Source organism: Tachysurus vachellii, chromosome 7 (assembly GCF_030014155.1).
Source record: "Tachysurus vachellii isolate PV-2020 chromosome 7, HZAU_Pvac_v1, whole genome shotgun sequence".
Taxonomy (NCBI): Eukaryota; Metazoa; Chordata; class Actinopteri; order Siluriformes; family Bagridae; genus Tachysurus; species Tachysurus vachellii.
In genome coordinates, this window is record NC_083466.1 from 29,242,618 (window position 1) to 29,264,042 (window position 21,425).

At 36.8% G+C, this 21,425-nt stretch overlaps 3 protein-coding genes and 1 long non-coding RNA gene across 6 annotated transcripts in view; 1 reads left to right on the forward strand and 3 right to left on the reverse strand.

The window, feature by feature from the left end:
• Positions 1 to 9,526, reverse strand: part of LOC132849130 (uncharacterized) — a 48,214-nt gene extending 38,688 nt beyond the window's left edge. For 2 of the 3 annotated variants that reach the window (XM_060875336.1, XM_060875333.1), the window contains exons 1-4: positions 9,390 to 9,526; positions 8,238 to 8,672; positions 5,656 to 5,695; positions 5,574 to 5,618 (exon numbers count right to left, since the gene is read on the reverse strand). The gene's annotated coding sequence lies outside the window, so the exon portion shown is untranslated. Of the gene's footprint in view, positions 1 to 5,573; positions 5,619 to 5,655; positions 5,696 to 8,237; positions 8,766 to 9,389 lie in introns of those variants that run through there. The other variant, XM_060875334.1, reaches the window with a different exon arrangement.
• The window catches only part of LOC132849131 (uncharacterized), an 80,688-nt gene continuing 61,995 nt past the window's right edge, over positions 2,733 to 21,425 (reverse strand). The window contains exons 6-9 of the mRNA XM_060875337.1: positions 4,459 to 4,570; positions 4,115 to 4,227; positions 3,373 to 3,478; positions 2,733 to 3,136 (exon numbers count right to left, since the gene is read on the reverse strand). Coding sequence (XP_060731320.1) covers positions 3,040 to 3,136; positions 3,373 to 3,478; positions 4,115 to 4,227; positions 4,459 to 4,570 — 428 coding nt within the window. The 3' untranslated portion in view covers positions 2,733 to 3,039. The remainder of the gene's footprint in view (positions 3,137 to 3,372; positions 3,479 to 4,114; positions 4,228 to 4,458; positions 4,571 to 21,425) is intronic.
• LOC132849132 (uncharacterized) lies at positions 7,454 to 8,121 on the forward strand. Its single transcript, XR_009648819.1, has 2 exons — positions 7,454 to 7,537; positions 8,014 to 8,121. It is a non-coding gene; the product is annotated as an uncharacterized LOC132849132 (long non-coding RNA).
• LOC132848050 (C-C motif chemokine 3-like) lies at positions 15,894 to 17,406 on the reverse strand. Its single transcript, XM_060873564.1, has 3 exons — positions 17,288 to 17,406; positions 16,408 to 16,519; positions 15,894 to 16,172 (listed from the first exon to the last, which is right to left on the reverse strand). Exons 1-3 carry the CDS (start codon positions 17,355 to 17,357, stop codon positions 16,049 to 16,051), a joined length of 306 nt encoding a protein of 101 aa, XP_060729547.1. The 5' UTR covers positions 17,358 to 17,406; the 3' UTR covers positions 15,894 to 16,048.

Here is a 21,425-nt window from a genome sequence, read left to right on the forward strand (position 1 = left end):
CCTTCCTATTGTTCCACATTTCAAATCATGTCACCTGTTCCTTATTTACCCTAATGTTTTGCTCTATCTATATCAGCCCTTTTCTATCTCTCTTTGTCAGTCATTGTTTTGTGTTTGCACAGTACATTCAGATGTGTTTCTAGGTTTCCATGTCATTGTTATATTTTAAGTTGTATTTGTCCCATGTTTGTTGTAAATGTAATTGTATTTTATTTGTATTAATTAAAGCTGTGCTTTATTTGGGTTTGCTTCTCTGCACACAGGTGATCATGATTACCACAGAGAATGGGTTTAATCCCCGTTTTGGGTTGTTTCTCTCAAATGTTTCAGAATTACTAACCTTCTGCAGACCCAGCAGGATTGCCCAGGTAGTTTCCTATTTTTTTTCCTAATGAAAATACAAAATACAAAAGTAAGAATAAAAACAAATCTGTACAATGTGGAATGAATGGGGTGGAAATGTGGAAGTATGTTGTATATAAATTAGATGTGTTATATACATGATAATGTTCAAAATATGTAAAGTGAGTTTCAAAGTGATGTGTGCAGTGAGCAATGTATGGTGAGCGAAAAGGTTCATCTGAGGTAGTAATGTCATGTTTGAGTATGAGTCCATAGAGACCTGGTTCTAAGTGTATTGTTGGTTGAGGGCTCGTTTGGCCTCTGGAAAGAAGCTCCTCCTCATTCTCTCTGTGTTTGCCTTGAGAGAATGGAAATGTTTTCCCGACTGCAACAGAGAAAAGAGTCTATTGTTGGGATGGCTGAGGTCCAGCACCGCTTCAGGTCAGGACTCAGTGCTGATGGTGCGTTTGGCTGATTCTCAGGATCACTTGAGTGCGGGTTTAAAATCAGCGGTTGCTGAGTTTGTTGTACACCAATTGAAATAAAAGTGTCTCTGTCATATGTAATAATGGCCATAGTGAAGATATGTAGCTGTCTAGGCTAGAAAAACTGCAAAAAATGTACAGAAATAAACAAAGTGTGATTGGAGCAGTCGCGATGGCAGCAGACCTCATGGGCGCCATCTTGGATTCTGTCCAAGAATTGTATTTATAAACATTATATAAAATAAAGAAACCATCTTCTTGTTTAATAACTCAGTCATCTGCCTACATCTGATTTGACTGTCTCTAGTATCTCCACTTTATGTAAGAGAATAGCCACCCCAGCTGAATGGCTATAGTATATTAATTACTCCATTGATTTTTCAAACTTTTAGTGTCTGACTCACCTGAATGTGTCTCCAGGAGCAGTAAAATCACAGAATCACAACTTTTCAGAACAGAAACTAGGCTTTCACAATATCACGTATAACTCTCACATTTAAGGACAAGACAGACTTCTCTTCATGGGAGTCCACACAATGTCGTTTCAGACAATGCCACCCAATTTACAAGGATTTCACACACATCACTAGTAGCCCAGAATATCCCCAGGCCAGCAGGCTAGCTGAGAGGGTAAACTGCTAACGGAGAAATCCAGAAGAGATGGATCAGATGTGTTTTTAAACTTACTCAACCTTAAAAACATTCCATGTGACCAGACCCTGGGTTTTCCTGCAGAGAGATTAATGTCCAGGCGGACTCAAACAACTCTGCCAATCAGGAAGTGTGTTTTTGTGCCAGCCTCAAGAAATAACATTGTTGTCATGGATCAACTCTCCAAGAAGTGCCACTGTCAAAACCAGTAAAGCACTGTGACCACTCGTGCAAGGTGAAGTAATGAGACTCACAACTTCTAATGGACATGATCAAATTTCACTCATTAAACAGTTCTGTGATAAACCAAGATCATCTCTCGTGCAGTACAAAGGAAAAGAATACAGACGAAACCAGAAATATATCCTTCCAGTCTCAAAGCTGCCACCACAACAGTTCAAGCACATTGAGATGTCACTTCTCGTTGTCCAGTCCTCCTCCGCCAAGTACAAACACAAACATCCCACTCCAAATGATGCGGGAGAACAATACATCTCAGTAGTACCTACTGAAGTTTCATGTAGGTTAACTAAGAGAAATCCCTGCATCTCAAAATGTACAATTTCTTTCTATCCAGGATCCAAAAATACTAAAGCCAATGTCCGGTCCCACATGCACTTTCCCATTACGCAGACTCAGACTGCAGGCGCAGGTTCAGGTGCAATTCACTGGCAAATACTCAATGCTCAATAGAAGTGAAACATTCTCAATAGACGTAAGATCATTTAATTCGTGTGTCATCATATGAAGGTGGTCCTGTCAGCATCAAACAGGACACTAGGTACACAAATCTTCTAGTAGGAAAAATGATTTAGTGTCCTGATCATTTTTACTGCATGGAACCACCACTTGGGGGCGCTGCTGCTCAGGAAGTATAGAGAGTAAACAGACATGACGGGAATTCAGTCTCCTTTAATTTAATCTGAGTTTAATGAAGCAAGAGTCGATTCCATCGGCTTACAAATGATTCATTGCCATTTTCTGTGGCCAAATCTTACGTATACTCATTAGACTGTACACCCTTCTGTTTGGTTCATTTTCTTTCTTTTCTTTTAAAAAAATAAATTCAATAAATAAATAAATAAAATACCATTTACATAAAGTATTAATAAAATATGAAGTATCTTTTTGGGCTTATTTGTATGTTACATCACAGGAAACTCATTCTATCATCTTTATCATCTTTTTAACAATATATTTTATTTTTCTTTAATTCCTTTAATTTCCTATCTATATGTATATTTCTGTATCAGTTAGTCTAAATAAATACAGAGAAATGTTGAGGATGTGAACTTCTGCATGAACCACAAACACGTCTCATTATACACTGATTATTTATTGACCTTCATTCTTCTACTATTTTATAACAATTCAAATCAATAGTAAGAGAGAAGGAAGAAAAGATATGATGTAAATCTGCATGAAGACAGAAACAAATCAAACAATTTTACAGCAGAACAGGAAGTTATACATGTGTCTGATTATGTAAAAAGTACATTTTATAAAATAATTATTCATTATTTATTAATGTAGAGAGGATTTAAACACTCTGTAGGTTCGTTCAGGCTGTTTTACGCTGGTCAATTGTGTTCTTGTTGAAATTCACCCACTTGTCTTGGGGATTTGCACAAAAACGACGACCGTTCTGTAGAGTAAAGCTGTAGAGGAGAGAGAAGATTTACATCAGTGTGAAACTGTAATAAAATCAGAAAATCAGACACTCTGACACGCCTCAAACCTCCAAGATAATATAAAGTTAGATTCATATATAAGATTTATAAGTTAGATTCAGTACCAAGTTCAATTCTATTACACATAAACATAAAGAATTAATAGACATGAAATTATTAACTTTAATTATTCATTAAAAATAAACAAGGGACTGAACACTTACATGACTCCAGGTTTTAGACACTCAGGATCTGTTACTTTATAGTCTGTAATGAATCTTGCAGGGATTGGTTGTGTCTGATATCTGAAACAGCACTCAACTGTTCCATCTGTGTGAAAACATTTCTACATTTAGTTCTGTGATTAAATGTTCAATAAGAAAATATTAGACACTTTTATATCTAGTATCAGATGCAGATTATTGTAGCTATTAAACTGTATTATCTTAATGTAAGTGAGAACAGGAACTAGCGTGTATATAAAAAGTTTGTAATCAATTCCTGTATGAAAGACCAACAAAGTGTTTAATAAATAATAAATAATTCATTACTCCTGATACTTTCTGATACTCTTCAGCTCCTGTCATCAAATGAGTCTCATCCAGTTTTATTTGCTGTTCTTTTTGTAAATTAGAGAATAATTACATAAATAATTTAGATATTTTCTCTTTTAATTACAAGTTTACAATTTTAGAAATTTACGAGAAAACAAACAGACAAAAAGCTGCTTAACCTGCTTTAAATATGCAGAACTTATTTATTTTTCTAAAAACAGAAACATGTATGTTATTGTATTATATTACATTATGTATATAATGGTAAAATAAATAAAGAAAAAAGTATTTTAAAAAAGATTTAGAAATTAAGTCAATTTATAGTTAAATAATGTATTCCACCTGCTCTATTACAGTAAATGATGTACAAAATAAATAATAATTTGTTATTAATGGACAGAGATTCACTCACCTTCAGTGTTGTTTAGGCTGTTAAACAGACGCTGGTCAATTCTGTTCATGCGATCCTTCACCCACTTGATGCCGGTATCTGCACACACAAGACGACCGTCCTGTAGAGTAAAGCTGTAGAGGAGAGAGAAGATTTACATCAGTGTGAAACTGTAATAAAATCAGAAAATCAGACACTCTGACACGTCTCAAACCTCCAAGATAATATAAAGTTAGATTCATATATAAGATTTATAAGTTAGATTCAGTACCAAGTTCAATTCTATTACACATAAACATAAAGAATGACATGAAAATATTAACTTTATTTATTCATTAAAAATAAACAAGGGACTGAACACTTACATGACTCCAGGTTTTGTACACTTAGGATTTGTTACTTCATAATCTGTAATGACTCTTACAGGGATTGGTCCTGTCAGAAATCTGAAACAGCACTGATCTGGTCCAGCTCCAGCTGTGTGAAAACATTTCTACATTTAGTTCTGTGATTAAATGTTCAATAAGAAAATATTAGACACTTTTATATCTAGTATCAGATGCAGATTATTGTAGCTATTAAACTGTATTATGTCACAGTTGAGTTCTGGACTCTGATTGGTCAGAAGGTGTTGATTAATTCTCTATAACAGCAGCTCTGACTGTAGTGCAGGTTTATATTAATGCACTCGCTCTGATACCTTATCGTTTCTATAGTAACGGCTCATTCACAAGGACTCGTATGGCAGACACAACACATAAACAGATGTAAAAACCTGTGTGATCATTGATGTAGTGAAGTTTACACATGAAGTGAGAATAGAGGCTGTTGAGCAACGACTCTGTAGAAGATATTTTTACCCACATTAAATGGAACTAAAACCGGAGAGTATATATGAAATGTTATTATTTAATAAATAAATAAACAAATAAATAAATAAATAATATTCATCAACAGCATCATAGAAAAAAAAGTAAAATTTTAAAAAGATTAACTTTATCTTACAGGGGAGCACGGTGGCTTAGTGGTTAGCACGTTCGCCTCACACCTCCAGGGTTGGGGGTTCGATTCCCACCTCCACCTTGTGTGTGTGGAGTTTGCATGTTCTCCCCGTGCCTCGGGGGTTTCCTCCGGGTACTCCGGTTTCCTCCCCCGGTCCAAAGACATGCATGGTAGGTTGATTGGCATCTCTGGATAATTGTCTGTAGTGTGTGAGTGTGTGAGTGAATGAGAGTGTGTGTGTGTGCCCTGCGATGGGTTGGCACTCCGTCCAGGGTGTATCCTGCCTTGATGCCCGATGACGCCTGAGACAGGCACAGGCTCCCCGTGACCCAAGGTAGTTCGGATAAGCGGTAGAAAATGAGTGAGTGAGAACTTTATCTTACTCTGGGCCTTTGTGAAGGACTTAAAGCAGGCGAGAACAAGCAGAACCAGCAGGAGAAAACGAGAGATCATGACTGATGATGATGAGGAGGAGGAGGATGATGATGATTATGATGAGGAACAGAATGGTATTGATGCAGATGTATCAGGCTTCAGATGGACATTTGAACACAAAGGACTAGAAAGCCACCACACGATGAGATCCAGTTCTTTTTATTTCTGAAATAGAGAAATATCATCAGTGCATAAGTTTTTACTATTTATTTTAAATATCATGAGTTGTTACATAATTGTTATGTGTTATGTGTATAGTTATATAATACCTTTACAGTATTCTGCGTGTCAGATTAGGGAGAAAGAAAAAGAGGCCCTTTTTCCAGCTGTTAACATTGTACATGCTAGAAGGATGGGAACGTTAGTGGGGTTTGTGTGCAGGTGGTCGATAAGAACTTAAAATGGAATGAGGCCTTGTTGAGGTGATAAATCAAAGGGATACTCAAAGTGTACAGGGTGCACACACACACACACACACACACACACACACACACACACACACACACACACACACCTGGGGTACAAAAGGGAGAGCTGAAACACTAGAATTTGCCTGTTCACCCTGTAGACTTTGCACTGTGTGGCAGACGCCTTTTGCTGCAGTAAAATAATATTCTTTCTTTACTTCTTTGCTTTTCCCACCACCTCTGTGTTTTATACATCTAGATCCAAACTGCCACCACAGCACTTCTGAACAAATAGGTTTTGAGTCATGTTTTGATTGTGATTAGTGAGTCTATGTTACGGATGTTTTCCGGGAGTGAATTCCAGAGACGAGGAGCAGTGAGACTAAAGACTCTAACACCCATGGTGGTTAAACAGGAAGGAGGTGTAATAAGGAGCCTAGATGAGGAAGAGCTGAGAGTATGGGAGGGAGTGTAGAACTGTATGAGATCTGAGAGGTCTGGTGGAGTAAGATTGTAAAGAGCTTTAAAGGTGATGAGACGAATCTTAAAATCACTATGGTGTTTAATAAAGAGCCAGTGGATTTGTTGAAGGGAGGGAGTAATGTGATGCGTGATGGGAGTTTGGGTTATTATACGGGCAGCAGAGTTCTGAATAAGTTAAAGTTTGTGAAGAAGCTTTTGTGGCAATCCAGATAAGAGTGATTTACAGTAATTAATGTGGGAGGTGACAAGAGCATGTGTAAGAATGGCAGCAGTTTGGGGGTGAGGTGTGGGCGGAGACGAGCAATGCTACGGCATGGAGGTAACATGATCTGGGAACGCTGTTAATATGTGACTCGAAGGACAGATTACTCAAAAAGATGAGCCCCAAGTTTCTATCCTGGGCAGAGGGAGAAACTGAGGAACGATCAATGTAAAGTGAAAGACTGTTGGATTTGAACAAGGTAGGTTTTGAAGCTATTAGATGTGACCTAATGGGAGAAGATAGATTAAGAATAGAAGAGACCCAGGACAGAACCTTGGTGGTCACCACTACTGACAGGGAATGGCTGGTAGGAGCCAAGTGTGAGAAATCGTGTCAAGGCTGCACTCAAACATAACACGAAAAGGATTGTTAAGGGTCAAGCATCAGCAGCTGTCAGTTACTAGTTATTAGTGACCTTCATTTAAGCAGTTCAGTATGGAAATCAGACTGAAAAGCTTCATTCAGATTATTGTCACTAAGGTGAGGTGGGCACTCTATGTTTCGAGACTTAAGAACTTTTGTACATCGCTCTGGATAAAGCCGTCTGCAAAATGCTGCAAATGAAAATGCAACTGCTTGTTCCAGAATTTGGACAATGAAATGGAGATTTGATATTGGATTTAGTTTTTAGGACAAGATTTCAGATTCAGTGGGAAGCTTAAAGTAAGAGAATATTGACAGGAGACACAGGCACACTGTGGATGTGGCTATAAAAGATATTAGATGGAGAAGTGCTGCTGATGATTATTATATATTTTATCATATCGGTAACAGGAAGGTGGGTCGGATCAGTATGTTGTAAATAGTTTGTACAGGAAAGTGAGTTAGTTTCATTGTTTGTGCTCGTATCACACTGTAAGTATATATTATTTCTGACTGTCTAACGTCATCTTCTGCAGAATGATTTGAAGAATAATCGATTTCACTGATATTTATATTTAATGTTGTTCATGCCCCTGCACTCTGACCCCAACCTCCTCAGTATGTGCAGAAAAGAATTCCACTGTTCTGTAATGTATATGTTGCAATAATAAAGGCTTCCATGCCCCGTTCTATTCTATATTAAACTCATCTCAAGTCATGCAGTACGCATGCGCACTAGAGTTGTTTACCCTTTCAGCGGAATGTGCGCAGAAACCAAGATCATGTTCTCAGTTCATGAACAGCTTTAACGTCCATATTCCAGTTTACACAAGTAGTTTAGACAGAGTTTGTGATGTTACATTTATCTCGACTTATCAGTATTTTGTATAATAAAAAGTGTTAATGAAGTAATGACAATCTCTCTCTCTCTCTCTCTCTCTCTCTCTCTCTCTCTCTCTCTCTCTCAGTCTGTAATAATATTGTCTTGTGTTTTCTCTGTATGTATATCTGTATTGTATATTTACAGGACCACATTTCTATACAAAACCAATAAATGAAGTGATGGAGATCTGAAACAGTTTCACTTTGAGACATCATTGTTCTGACCAGACAAACTGTAGCCTTCAGCCAAACACTAAACATCATGTAACCAGTAATAAAATATCATTGTAAAGCACAGGAATAACCTTACCCAAGTTACTCGAGGGGAGAGCCACAGTACATCCACAGGGTCATTAACCCTCAGTGTGTACAGTACTCACAGTCTGAGACTGACGCATAGTCCATGAACCCTGAACACAGGAAGTGCTGCAACAATGGTACTCCCACTCGACAAAATACCCCAAGATAGGTTCCAGAACTTTAATAATGTACTCTCATAAACCAAGAACAATAAGTGGAGCTAAAACTCTTCTTATACAACGACATGTAAACCAAAAAATAAAACATTGGAAAGGGCATAATTCAAGAAGATAAAACAGGAAAACAAAGAAAATAAATCTCACCAGCTACAGAGATTCCATCTCGTTCCTCTGTTTAAGATGTTTAGAAGAGTGAGAGAGTGTAGTTTGGGTGTCTAGGTGATGAAAAACCTCTCAATCACAAGAAACCCAGCTGTGGTTTTCACCTAAAATGAGGGAGAATCTGATTGTTTAAAACACTGTAACCAAACATATCTCACTCTACTGGTATTAATAGTGTAAAATAAAATGAAGATAATTAAGTGTCTCTTTATTAAAATATTAATCTTGTAAAGATTTGTTGTTGTGTAGATCTTTGTCTGTACTCATGAATACATTGTTTTTGTTCATATGTATAAGCACAAAGTCAAATGTAGGTAGATATGAAGCTGATAGATGCACTGGAAGTATAAATAAATAACAAAAACAAAAGTTTCCTTCGTGAAGTAATTGGACTTCTGATCAGAATGTCATGAGTTCAAATCCCAGCACCACCTTGCTGCAACTGCTGGACCCTTGAGGCAGGTCAGTAACTCTGACCCTCTTAACTGTTCAGCTGTATAAATGAGATTAATGTCAGTTGGTGTGGATAAGGGCATCTGCTATATATTGTAAATGTACTCCACTACTTCCACTACACCACTATAGGTACTCCAATTATTACATCCTACCACCATTGTAGAAAAGACCATAAACTAAAACTATACTACAGTGGCAGAGAAGTGCAAAACACAATAACAAATTAGAATACACACCGAAAATTCAGAAAATCAAATAACATATCAGAAAACAAAATAGATACAAAAACAAAATAACAAATAAAACACAATGACATTTCAGACAAACCAGAAAAGGTAGGTATAGTTTGCGAATGGAAGTCTTACTGCTAATTGGACGATACATCTGTCACTCAAGATATACAGGAAGTACTATACAAATACAGACTACATTCCCTTACAGCTGTAAACAACAGAATATTCTACACTGCACTACCGTGGAAACTAATGTAGCTGCTGGTTGCAAACCGGCTGGAATACTCTGGATCTGAAGTAGATGATATCGCAATAGAGTAACCACATCCTCTCTTCCTCTTTTCTGTAAAGCTTTTGTGATTTCTTTTTTCCTTTCTGCCCTCCCCCTTCCTTATAACAGTAAACAGTGGCCAACTTCTCTTAAGCCAGTGCCCCAAACCCATTCCGTAGATTGTTGATTACCAAGCCTTGGGAGTGGGGATAAGACCTGGGCTGGTGTGCTGGTGTTCCAGGATCTAAATATATGGTACTGTACACTATACTAGCACTATACCACCACAGATACTAATATACTTGGAGTGGGATCCATTAGCAGATTTATTTAAAGACAAAATCAGCAAAACACAGAAAATCACAGTCAGAAACACAATAAAAACAAACAATACTTTGTGCTGAAGCTAATGGTCATGTGGTTTAAAAACCCTAAATCCCAGAAGTGTCCTTTGACACGGCAGTGACTAAAACTCGGGCAATGACTCCCTTTGGTGGAGGAGACAACAAAGTTTTCCATAACCAAAGCGTCAGCGGTCATGATCATTTTTACTGCATGGAACCACCACTTGAGGGCGCTGCTGCTCAGGAAGTATAGAGAGTACACACATGATGGGAATTCTGTGTCTTTTAATCGAATCAGTTCATTTCTTCTCATGAAGCTCACAAATAAGAGCCGATTCTTTCATTTTCTCTAAAGTGGACAGTTTGTGATAAAATGACCGGTGATTGTTGTGTGTGAACTGTGGCCCAAACTGTTTATTAAATCTTACACATTATCATTAGACTCTACACCCTTCTGTTTGTTCCTTTTCTCTCTTTCTCTTTCATAAAAATAATCACATGCCATTAATATAAATGAGAAATAAAATGTAAATTTTCTTCTTTGGCTTATTTGTATGTTTGCACAGAAAAACACCACAGGAAACTAATTCTATAATCTATTTAAACTACATTTTGTTTTTAGTTTTAATTTCTAGAATAATTTGTTTCTATCTATATGTATATTTATGTATCAGTTAGTCTAAATAAATACACAGGAATGTTGATGATGTGAACTTCTGCATGAACCACAAACACGTCTCATAATTCAGTGATTATTTTTTTTATATTTGTTTAAGAAAAAAGAAATTAATTTATTTTTGATTTATAATTTATAATTAGAATTTATTTTGTGACAATTCAAATCACTATAAGAGAGAAACAATAAAGTATATGATACAAATATGCATGAAGACAGAAACAAATCAAACAGAATTTTCCAGCAGAACAGAAAGAGAGTCCGGAAGTGACCTTGACCCCACGTGACCTTGACCTGGAAGTGCATTAATATTTGGGTGAGGGATCCCTCTGGCAGCTTGGGGTGGGATTTCCAGGTCAGGAAGTTAGTCCAGAAACTTCTGTCTCAACTGGGTAAAGCTTTGGGTTGTTGATCGGAGGATCGGGGTTCAAGGCCCAGCACTGCCAAGCTGCCACTTCTGGGCCCCTGAGCAAGGCCCTCAACCCTCCCTGCTCCAGGGGTGCTGTATTTTTTATTTTTTTTTATTTCTTTATTTAACCAGGTGAGTCAATTGAGAACCAGTTCTCATTTACAATGACGACCTGACAAAGAGGCAACAAAAAATATACAATATATTTAATACAATATATATAATACAATACACAAACACAGCTATAAACAATGACATGTAAAAACAAACAAAAAAACTAAAAACAAGTACAGTGATCTTGAGTTAATGACTGAATTGAATATTTAAAGGAAGAAAGCGATATAAATGAACTAAGCTTAAGAGACTGCTGCAGGTGATTCCAATCATATGCAGCAGAAAACTGAAAAGAGCATCGACCAAAAGACGTACAGACTTTAGGAATGCAGAAATTAAAGAATCGGCTAGAGCGCAGATCACGACTTGTATTATAAACATTAAGAAGGGACTGTAAGTACAAGGGAGTTTTACCGATAAGAGTTTTATAAATGAACAGAAACCAATGAGTTTGTCTGCGAGAAGTAAGAGAAGACCAATTCAATAAAGAGTACAGGAGGCAATGGTGAGTGTTAAATGAAGCTCCAGTCACAAAGCGGATTGCAGCATGATAAATAACATCCAGTTTATGAAGGAGAGTTTTTGAAGCGGACCTATAAACTACGTCACCATAATCCAATATTGGAAGCATTGTTGTTTTGACCAGAAGTTGTTTAGAAGAATGGGTAAAAGAAGATTTGTTACGATAAAGAAAACCAATGCGAGATTTAACCTTTCTGACCAGTACATTTATGTGAGTTTCAAATGACAACTTGCTATCAAGCCAGATACCAAGGTATTTATAGCATTCCACATAATCTAGTTCAGACCCATCCAAAGATAAAATTTTAGGCAGATGTTCAACATGTGGTAGATTTCTGTCGAAAACCATGCATTTTGTTTTGGTTGTGTTTAAAACCAGATGAAGATTAGAAAAGGCATGTTGGATACGAGTAAAACTAGCCTGCAGTAAAGACAATGCGATTGTCAAGGAAGAATGGGATGTACAGTATAAATGATAGTGTCATCTGCATATAAATGTACTTGAGAATCACCTGCAGCAAGAGGAATATCATTAATATAAATATTAAAAAGTGTAGGCCCCAAAATGCTTCCTTGTGGGACCCCTTTAAATTGTGGCAGGGGATCTGATTAAAACCCCTCCACCCTTATTGATTGTGAACGATCAGAACAGTAACTCTTGAACCAGGCCAGACAGCTCTCAGAGAACCCAATATCTCTTAGCCTATCCATCAATATTTCGTGGTCCACAGAGTCAAAAGCCTTTGCCAGATCAACAAATGCAGCCACACAGTACTCCTTGTTGTCAACTGCACATATGATATCATTGAAAACCTTAAGTGAAGCAGTGATACAACTATGACCAGATCTGAAACCAGACTGAAACTGATTAAGAACATTATAAGTCTCCAAATGGTGCATAACTTGCTTATTGACCAAATTCTCTAGTACTTTAGAGAGACAGGGTGAGATGAAAACAGGTCTATCGCAATTTAAATCTGAATGATCACCCCCTTTAAAAAGTGGGGTTACAGCAGCAGATTTCCAGGCCCTCGGGAAAACACTAGTATGGAGTGAGAGATTAAAAATGCAAGTGATAAGCACAGCAAAAATATAAACTGATTTATTTAAAAATATTGAATCTAATTCATCCAAGCCAGCAGGTTTATGAATATCCATGTTGAGCAATTCCTCTAGTACATCGATCTCTCGTATAGACTTAAAAGAGAAGGATGGGAGACCTGAGGCTGGTGAATGCCTAGCAGATGCCAAATTAACAGGAGAACAAGTAGAAGTACCGGACCTATTCTCATAGGCAAAGCCAGCATTAACAAAATGTCGGTTAAATTGATCAACCATTTTTGATTTATCAGTAATAACAACACCATTGTGATTAATTACAGTGAGTAAACGGGGAGAGATGTTTTTGTTTTCCATTTTTTTGATGGTATTCCAAAATTTTCGGGGATCAGAATCATTAACAGTAAAACTATGCTTGAAATAGCGGATTTTGCCTGTCTAATGGACTGGTTACATCTATTTCGTATAGCCCTGTATACATGCATATATGCTTGCCAATCAGAGATATTATTAGAAGCCTTTGCTCTACACCAAAAAGTGTGTTAGGGTTAGGTATCATAGCTGCCCCTGCATTCTGACCCCAACCTCCTCACTTGGGGTATGTGAAGAATAGAATTCCACTGTGTTGTAATGTATATGTGGCAATAATAAAGGCTTTTATGCCTGGTTCTATCTATCTATCTATCTATCTATCTATCTATCTATCTATCTATCTATCTATCCATCTATCTATCTATCTATCTATCTATCTATCTATCTATCTATCTATCTATCTATCACCATCGCTAATGAGCAAGCCAGAGTTGACAGTGGCAAGGAAAAACTCCCTGATATGATATGAGGATGAAACCTTGGATGAATGAATAGATGGAATGATGAATGGATGATTGGATGGGTAGATATTTGGATGGATGGATGGATGGATGGATGGATGGATGGATGGATGGACGGAATAATGGATGGAAATAGTAGTTGGAAATAGGGGAATCAGTCAAACGGATATTTTTTGAACAGAAGAGTAAAGAACAAAGAAATGACAGGGTGATGAAGAACATGCAGCTGGCCGGATTGATGAATGGGTGATTGGATGCTTAGATACAGTATTTGGATGGATGGATGGATGGATGGATGGATGGATGGATGGATGGAGTTAGTGAGTCAGAAAAAAAAAGAGAAACAGACAAACCAATATTTTTCGAACAGAAGAATAATAATTACGAGAAAATGAAAAATAATTAGGAGAAAATAAAAGGTGATTAAGAACATGAAGCTGGATGGATGGATGGATGGATGGATGGATGGATGATGCAGCTGGTGCCAATGTAAGAAAATATAATATTTGCTGCTGTAACTGTTATAGTTAAAGTCAAAATGGTTAAATGTTTAGGATTAAATGTTCACTAAGTGTTTTTTATCTCAAAAATAATAAAAATATATAAATAAATTACACACTTAAAGCAGAATAGGTTTCAGTCCATTTTGTGTACTGTTCATCCTACACTGGGACACAGAGGGCCTACAGATTTACACACATAATGTCATTTAACTGTGTTTTTATATATGAGCAAAAAGTGTTTGTAAATTAATTTAGATTTAAATCAAAGATGTGAAATAAACATTGTCTTTGTCTGTTTTCTGTTTATTTAAAGACAGAAACAACCATAATATGATATGAGAATAATTCCAAATGCTACACAACTAACATACTAACACTACACTGTTATATATACCAGATATCTATATTAATATTAAAAGGACATTTAACCTGTATAGTGACATATATACATATATAATCCTGCTGTATTAAACTGACAATATCCTGCTTTGACAATTGTTTTACTAACAGAAAAATAAAAAGGGGGGCACAGTGGCTTAGTGGTTAGCACGTTTGCCTCACACCTCCAGGGTCGGGGTTCAATTCCCGCCTCCACCTTGTGTGTGTGGAGTTTGCATGTTCTCCCCGTGCCTCGGGGGTTTCCTCCGGGTACTCCGGTTTCCTCCCCTGGTCCAAAGACATGCATGGTAGGTTGATTGGCATCTCTGGAAAATTGTTCCTAGTGAGTGAGTGAATGTGTGTGTGTGTGCCCTGCGATGGGTTGGCACTCCATCCAGGGTGTATCCTGCCTTGATGCCCAATGAAGGGGGGCACAGTGGCTTAGTGGTTAGCACGTTTGCCTCACACCTCCAGGGTCGGGGTTCAATTCCCGCCTCCACCTTGTGTGTGTGGAGTTTGCATGTTCTCCCCGTGCCTCGGGGGTTTCCTCCGGGTACTCCGGTTTCCTCCCCTGGTCCAAAGACATGCATGGTAGGTTGATTGGCATCTCTGGAAAATTGTTCCTAGTGAGTGAGTGAATGTGTGTGTGTGTGCCCTGCGATGGGTTGGCACTCCATCCAGGGTGTATCCTGCCTTGATGCCCAATGACGCCTGAGATATGAATGAATAATCTAACACCATACCTATTTTGATAACATCTCGATCTCAGTCTGACTTTTTAATTTGTTGCAAAGTCCACAAAGTGATTCAGAACCATAGCATCAGGGGTCATGATCATTATTAATGTATAGAACCAACACTTGAGAACACTGCTGCCCAGGAAGTGTAGAGAGTACACACACACACACACACACACACACACACACATACACACAATGGGAATTCCATCTCTTTTCAGCACATCAGAACATTTGACTCATGAAGCTCATCTCGACTCTTTAGGCTCCCAAATGATTAAAATGTACTGACAATAAACAAAGTATATACTGTATGTATGCAAGGGCCGGGGCAGATGGGGCTATTTGGGGTTGTTACTTTGAGTTGTTATAATGCAGTTATAATATACTGACCACTGTGTGCATTAACCACAAACACATCTCATAATACACTGATTATTTATTGACCTTCATTCTTCTACTATTTTGTAACAATTCAATTCACTAGTAAGAGAGAAAGAAAGAAAAAATCAAGAATTGTAAACAGTAAATATAACTCAGACCATTTTACATGAAAAAATTAATTTAACAGAGAAAGAGAAATATATGATTTAAGACTGCGTGAAGACAGAAACAAATAAATTTTGCAGCAGAACAGGAAGTTATACATGGGAGAAAACAAAAACACACTGATCAGACATATGTGTGTATGTTACATATATTAATATATTAATGTTGTACATAAACTTGTTAAATGTTTGAATGCAACAAACATGATTTTCTTTTAAAGCAGAGAAAAAAAAGTAAATGAATTCATGTTAACAGTCTGTAGAATAAATCAGATTATATTTAAGTTTATAACTAAAAGCTTCAATCATAATGTCTGATTATGGAAAAAGTCCATTTAGTAAAATAATTATTCATTACTTGTTAATGGAGAGAGGATTTAAACTGTTTATTAAGGTTTTAAGCACTCCCTTCAGCGTCGTTCAGACTGTTAAACCGACGCTGGTCAATTTTCTTCATGTGATTCTTCACCCACTTGAAGCCGGGATCTGCACACACAAGACGACCGTCCTGTAGAGTAAAGCTGTAGAGGAGAGAGAAGATTTACATCAGTGTGAAACTGTAATAAAATCAGAAAATCAGACACTCTGACACGCCTCAAACCTCCAAGATAATATAAAGTTAGATTCATATATAAGATTTATAAGTTAGATTCAGTACATTGTTCAATTCTATTACACATAAACATAAAGAATTAATAGACATGAAATTATTAATTAATTATTTATTGAAAAATAAACAAGGGACTGAACACTTACATGACTCCAGGTTTTGTACAATGAAGATCTGTTACTTTATAAGCTGTAATGACTCTTACAGGGATTGGTCGTGTCAGAAATCTGAAACAGCACTGAGTTGGTCCATTTTCATCTGTGTGAAAACATTTCTACATTTAGTTCTGTGATTAAATGTTCAATAAGAAAATATTAGACACTTTTATATCTAGTATCAGATGCAGATTATTGTAGCTATTAAACTGTATTATGTCACAGTTGAGTTCTGGACTCTGATTGGTCAGAAGGTGTTGATTAATTCTCTATAACAGCAGCTCTGACTGTAGTGCAGGTTTATATTAATGCACTTATTTGTTTCTATGGTAACAGCTTGCTTACAAGGACATGTACAGCAGATGGGACACAAACTCATTAAACAGTGAGATTTTCTCTGGGGAGACATTTATTTAACATTAATTGATTTTTTTTTATTTTATTAAATAGGAATAGGAGAAACAGACAGAAGAAACTATTTATAATTGCAGAATTAAGAACAGGAACTAACTTGTTTCACTGACATTAAATGTAACTGTAAACCTACAAAACATTTTTCCTTAAGACAAAAAGTAATAAATAAATAACTGTTGAAATATTGTAAGAGAATAAAACATTCAGGATGTTCTGGCATGTTCTGGTAACTCTGCTTCATCACACCACCACATCACTCAGTATTTTACTGTAACAGTGTGACAAACACACAGTGGTTTATTAATGCTGCTTATTTACAGAAACCTGATCAGCTTTTTAGGAAATTCAGCATCAGTATAAACCAGGGGTTTAATATTACTACTGATAATAATAATAATAATAATAATAATAATAATAATAATAATAATAATAATAATAATAATAAACTTTATCTTACTCTGGGCCGTTGTGAAGGACTGAAGGCAGGCGAGAACCAGCAGAACCAGCAGGAGAGAACGAGAGCTCATGACTGATGATGATGATGATGATGATGATGATGAGAATGATGAGGATATTGATGGTGAGGAGCAGAATGGTATTAGTGCAGATATCACCTCCCTCTTCAGTTTATATAGCTGGTGAGAGGGGTAGGAGAGTGTGGTCTGGGTGTTTAAGTGACCAAAGATTTCCACTTTGACTGAGAGACAAAAAAACCCCACCTCTTTCACAGGAAACCCAACTGTGGTTTTTACCTACAACAAGGAAGAAGTGAATATTTAACACCTTCTAATCAAACACATCTTACACTAATCTATTAAACTCATCAATTGTTCATCAAATAAAATTAAATAATAGCAGCTTTATTGGAGTTCAATATTAATTCAGTGGAGTCCAAACTCAGATCTCAGAACAAATCACACATCATCCACAATACAGAGAGATAAAAAAAATGTAATGACACACAAGCCTTAAGTTTTAAACTTAATATTAATAAACAGGAAATGTTACAGCTTTAAAAAAAAATTATTTTCTTTCAGATCAAAGCTATTTTATTAGAAATCAGCTGTGCTTAATGGAGACTAGTGAAACACACAATTAAGGGTCAAATAGTCACATATTATCATCAGCATGGTAGACACATACACACACACACACACACACACACACACACACACACACACACAAACACAAAAGCTTTTCTAAATCTGAAAACTAGGAATTTTCTTTAATGGGTAAATTCAGTGATATAGAAGTGTTGAGTAGGGACTTTCAGAACTGAAACACACACAGTTGCTCTCTCTTTCTCTCTCACACACATACTATATTAAGCCTTTAAAATTATACAAGGTGTGAATTTTCCTTATAAATCAAGTGATTAGTAGGGACTTTCAGAACTGAAACACACACACACAACACCCACACACACACCCACAAACACACATTCTAAGCCTTCCTAATTGTAAAAGATGAGAATTTCCCTCATAACAGTATGATATATTAAGAAACATATTTATGATATAAGCAGAGAGTTTTAGTGTTTCAACATACAACTGTTTTACACCTGTAGGATAGTGTAGTACAACTGCAGTACACCTGTAGTATAGTGGAGTACAACTGCAGTACACATGTAGTATAGTGTTGTACTACTGCAGTACACATGTAGTATAGTGTTGTACTACTGCAGTACACATGTAGTATAGAGTAGTACAACTTCAGTACACCTGTAGTATAGTGTAGTATAACTGCAGTACACATGTAGTATAGTGTATAACAACTGCAGTACACCTGTCATATAGTTTAATACAACTGCAGTACACATGTAGTTTAGTGTAGTACAACTGCAGTACACATGTAGTTTAGTGTAGTACAACTGCAGTACACATGTAGTATAGTGGAGTACAACTGCAGTACACCTGTAGTATAGTGTAGTACAACTGCAGTACACCTGTAGTATAGTGTAGTACAACTGCAGTACACATGTAGTATAGTGTAGTACAACTGCAGTACACCTGTAGTATAGTGTAGTACAACTGCAGTACACATGTAGTATAGTGTAGTACAACTGCAGTACACATGTAGTATAGTGTAGTACAACTGCAGTACACATGTAGTATAGTGTAATACAACTGCAGTACACATGTAGTATAGTGTAATACAACTGCAGTACACATGTAGTATAGTGTAGTACAACTGCAGTACACCTGTAGTATAGTGTAGTACAACTGCAGTACACCTGTAGTATAGTGTAGTACAACTGCAGTACACATGTAGTATAGTGTAGTACAACTGCAGTACACATGTAGTATAGTGTAGTACAACTGCAGTACACATGTAGTATAGTGTAGTACAACTGCAGCACACATGTAATATAGTGTAGTACAACTGCAGTACACAGGTAGTATAGTGTAGTACAACTGCAGTACACATGTAGTATAGTGTAATACAACTGCAGTACACATGTAGTATCGTGTAGTACAACTGCAGTACACATGTAGTATAGTGTAGTACAACTGCAGTACACATGTAGTATAGTGTAGTACAACTGCAGTACACATGTAGTATAGTGTAGTACAACTGCAGTACACATGTAGTATAGTGTAGTACAACTGCAGTACACATGTAGTATAGTGTAGTACAACTGCAGTACACCTGTAGTATAGTGTAGTACAACTGCAGTACACATGTAGTATAGTGTAGTACAACTGCAGTACACATGTAGTATAGTGTAGTACAACTGCAGTACACATGTAGTATAGTGTAGTACAACTGCAGTACACATGTAGTATAGTGTAGTACAACTGCAGTACACATGTAGTATAGTGTAGTACAACTGCAGTACACATGTAGTATAGTGTAGTACAACTGCAGTACACATGTAGTATAGTGTAGTACAACTGCAGTACACATGTAGTATAGTGTAGTACAACTGCAGTACACATGTAGTATAGTGTAGTACAACTGCAGTACACATGTAGTATAGTGTAGTACAACTGCAGTACACATGTAGTATAGTGTAGTACAACTGCAGTACACATGTAGTATAGTGTAGTACAACTGCAGTACACATGTAGTATAGTGTAGTACAACTGCAGTACACATGTAGTATAGTGTAGTACAACTGCAGTACACCTGTAGTATAGTGTAGTACAACTGCAGTACACCTGTAGTATAGTGTAGTACAACTGCAGTACACATGTAGTATAGTGTAGTACAACTGCAGTACACATGTAGTATAGTGTAGTACAACTGCAGTACACATGTAGTATAGTGTAGTACAACTGCAGTACACATGTAGTATAGTGTAGTACAACTGCAGTACACATGTAGTATAGTGTAGTACAACTGCAGTACACATGTAGTATAGTGTAGTACAACTGCAGTACACATGTAGTATAGTGTAGTACAACTGCAGTACACATGTAGTATAGTGTAGTACAACTGCAGTACACATGTAGTATAGTGTAGTACAACTGCAGTACACCTGTAGTATAGTGTAGTACAACTGCAGTACACATGTAGTATAGTGTAGTACAACTGCAGTACACCTGTAGTATAGTGTAGTACAACTGCAGTACACATGTAGTATAGTGTAGTACAACTGCAGTACACATGTAGTATAGTGTAGTACAACTGCAGTACACATGTAGTATAGTGTAGTACAACTGCAGTACACCTGTAGTATAGTGTAGTACAACTGCAGTACACATGTAGTATAGTGTAGTACAACTGCAGTACACATGTAGTATAGTGTAGTACAACTGCAGTACACATGTAGTATAGTGTAGTACAACTGCAGTACACATGTAGTATAGTGTAGTACAACTGCAGTACACATGTAGTATAGTGTAGTACAACTGCAGTACACATGTAGTATAGTGTAGTACAACTGCAGTACACATGTAGTATAGTGTAGTACAACTGCAGTACACATGTAGTATAGTGTAGTACAACTGCAGTACACATGTAGTATAGTGTAGTACAACTGCAGTACACATGTAGTATAGTGTAGTACAACTGCAGTACACATGTAGTATAGTGTAGTACAACTGCAGTACACATGTAGTATAGTGTAGTACAACTGCAGTACACATGTAGTATAGTGTAGTACAACTGCAGTACACATGTAGTATAGTGTAGTACAACTGCAGTACACATGTAGTATAGTGTAGTACAACTGCAGTACACATGTAGTATAGTGTAGTACAACTGCAGTACACATGTAGTATAGTGTAGTACAACTGCAGTACACATGTAGTATAGTGTAGTACAACTGCAGTACACATGTAGTATAGTGTAGTACAACTGCAGTACACATGTAGTATAGTGTAGTACAACTGCAGTACACATGTAGTATAGTGTAGTACAACTGCAGTACACATGTAGTATAGTGTAGTACAACTGCAGTACACATGTAGTATAGTGTAGTACAACTGCAGTACACATGTAGTATAGTGTAGTACAACTGCAGTACACATGTAGTATAGTGTAGTACAACTGCAGTACACATGTAGTATAGTGTAGTACAACTGCAGTACACATGTAGTATAGTGTAGTACAACTGCAGTACACATGTAGTATAGTGTAGTACAACTGCA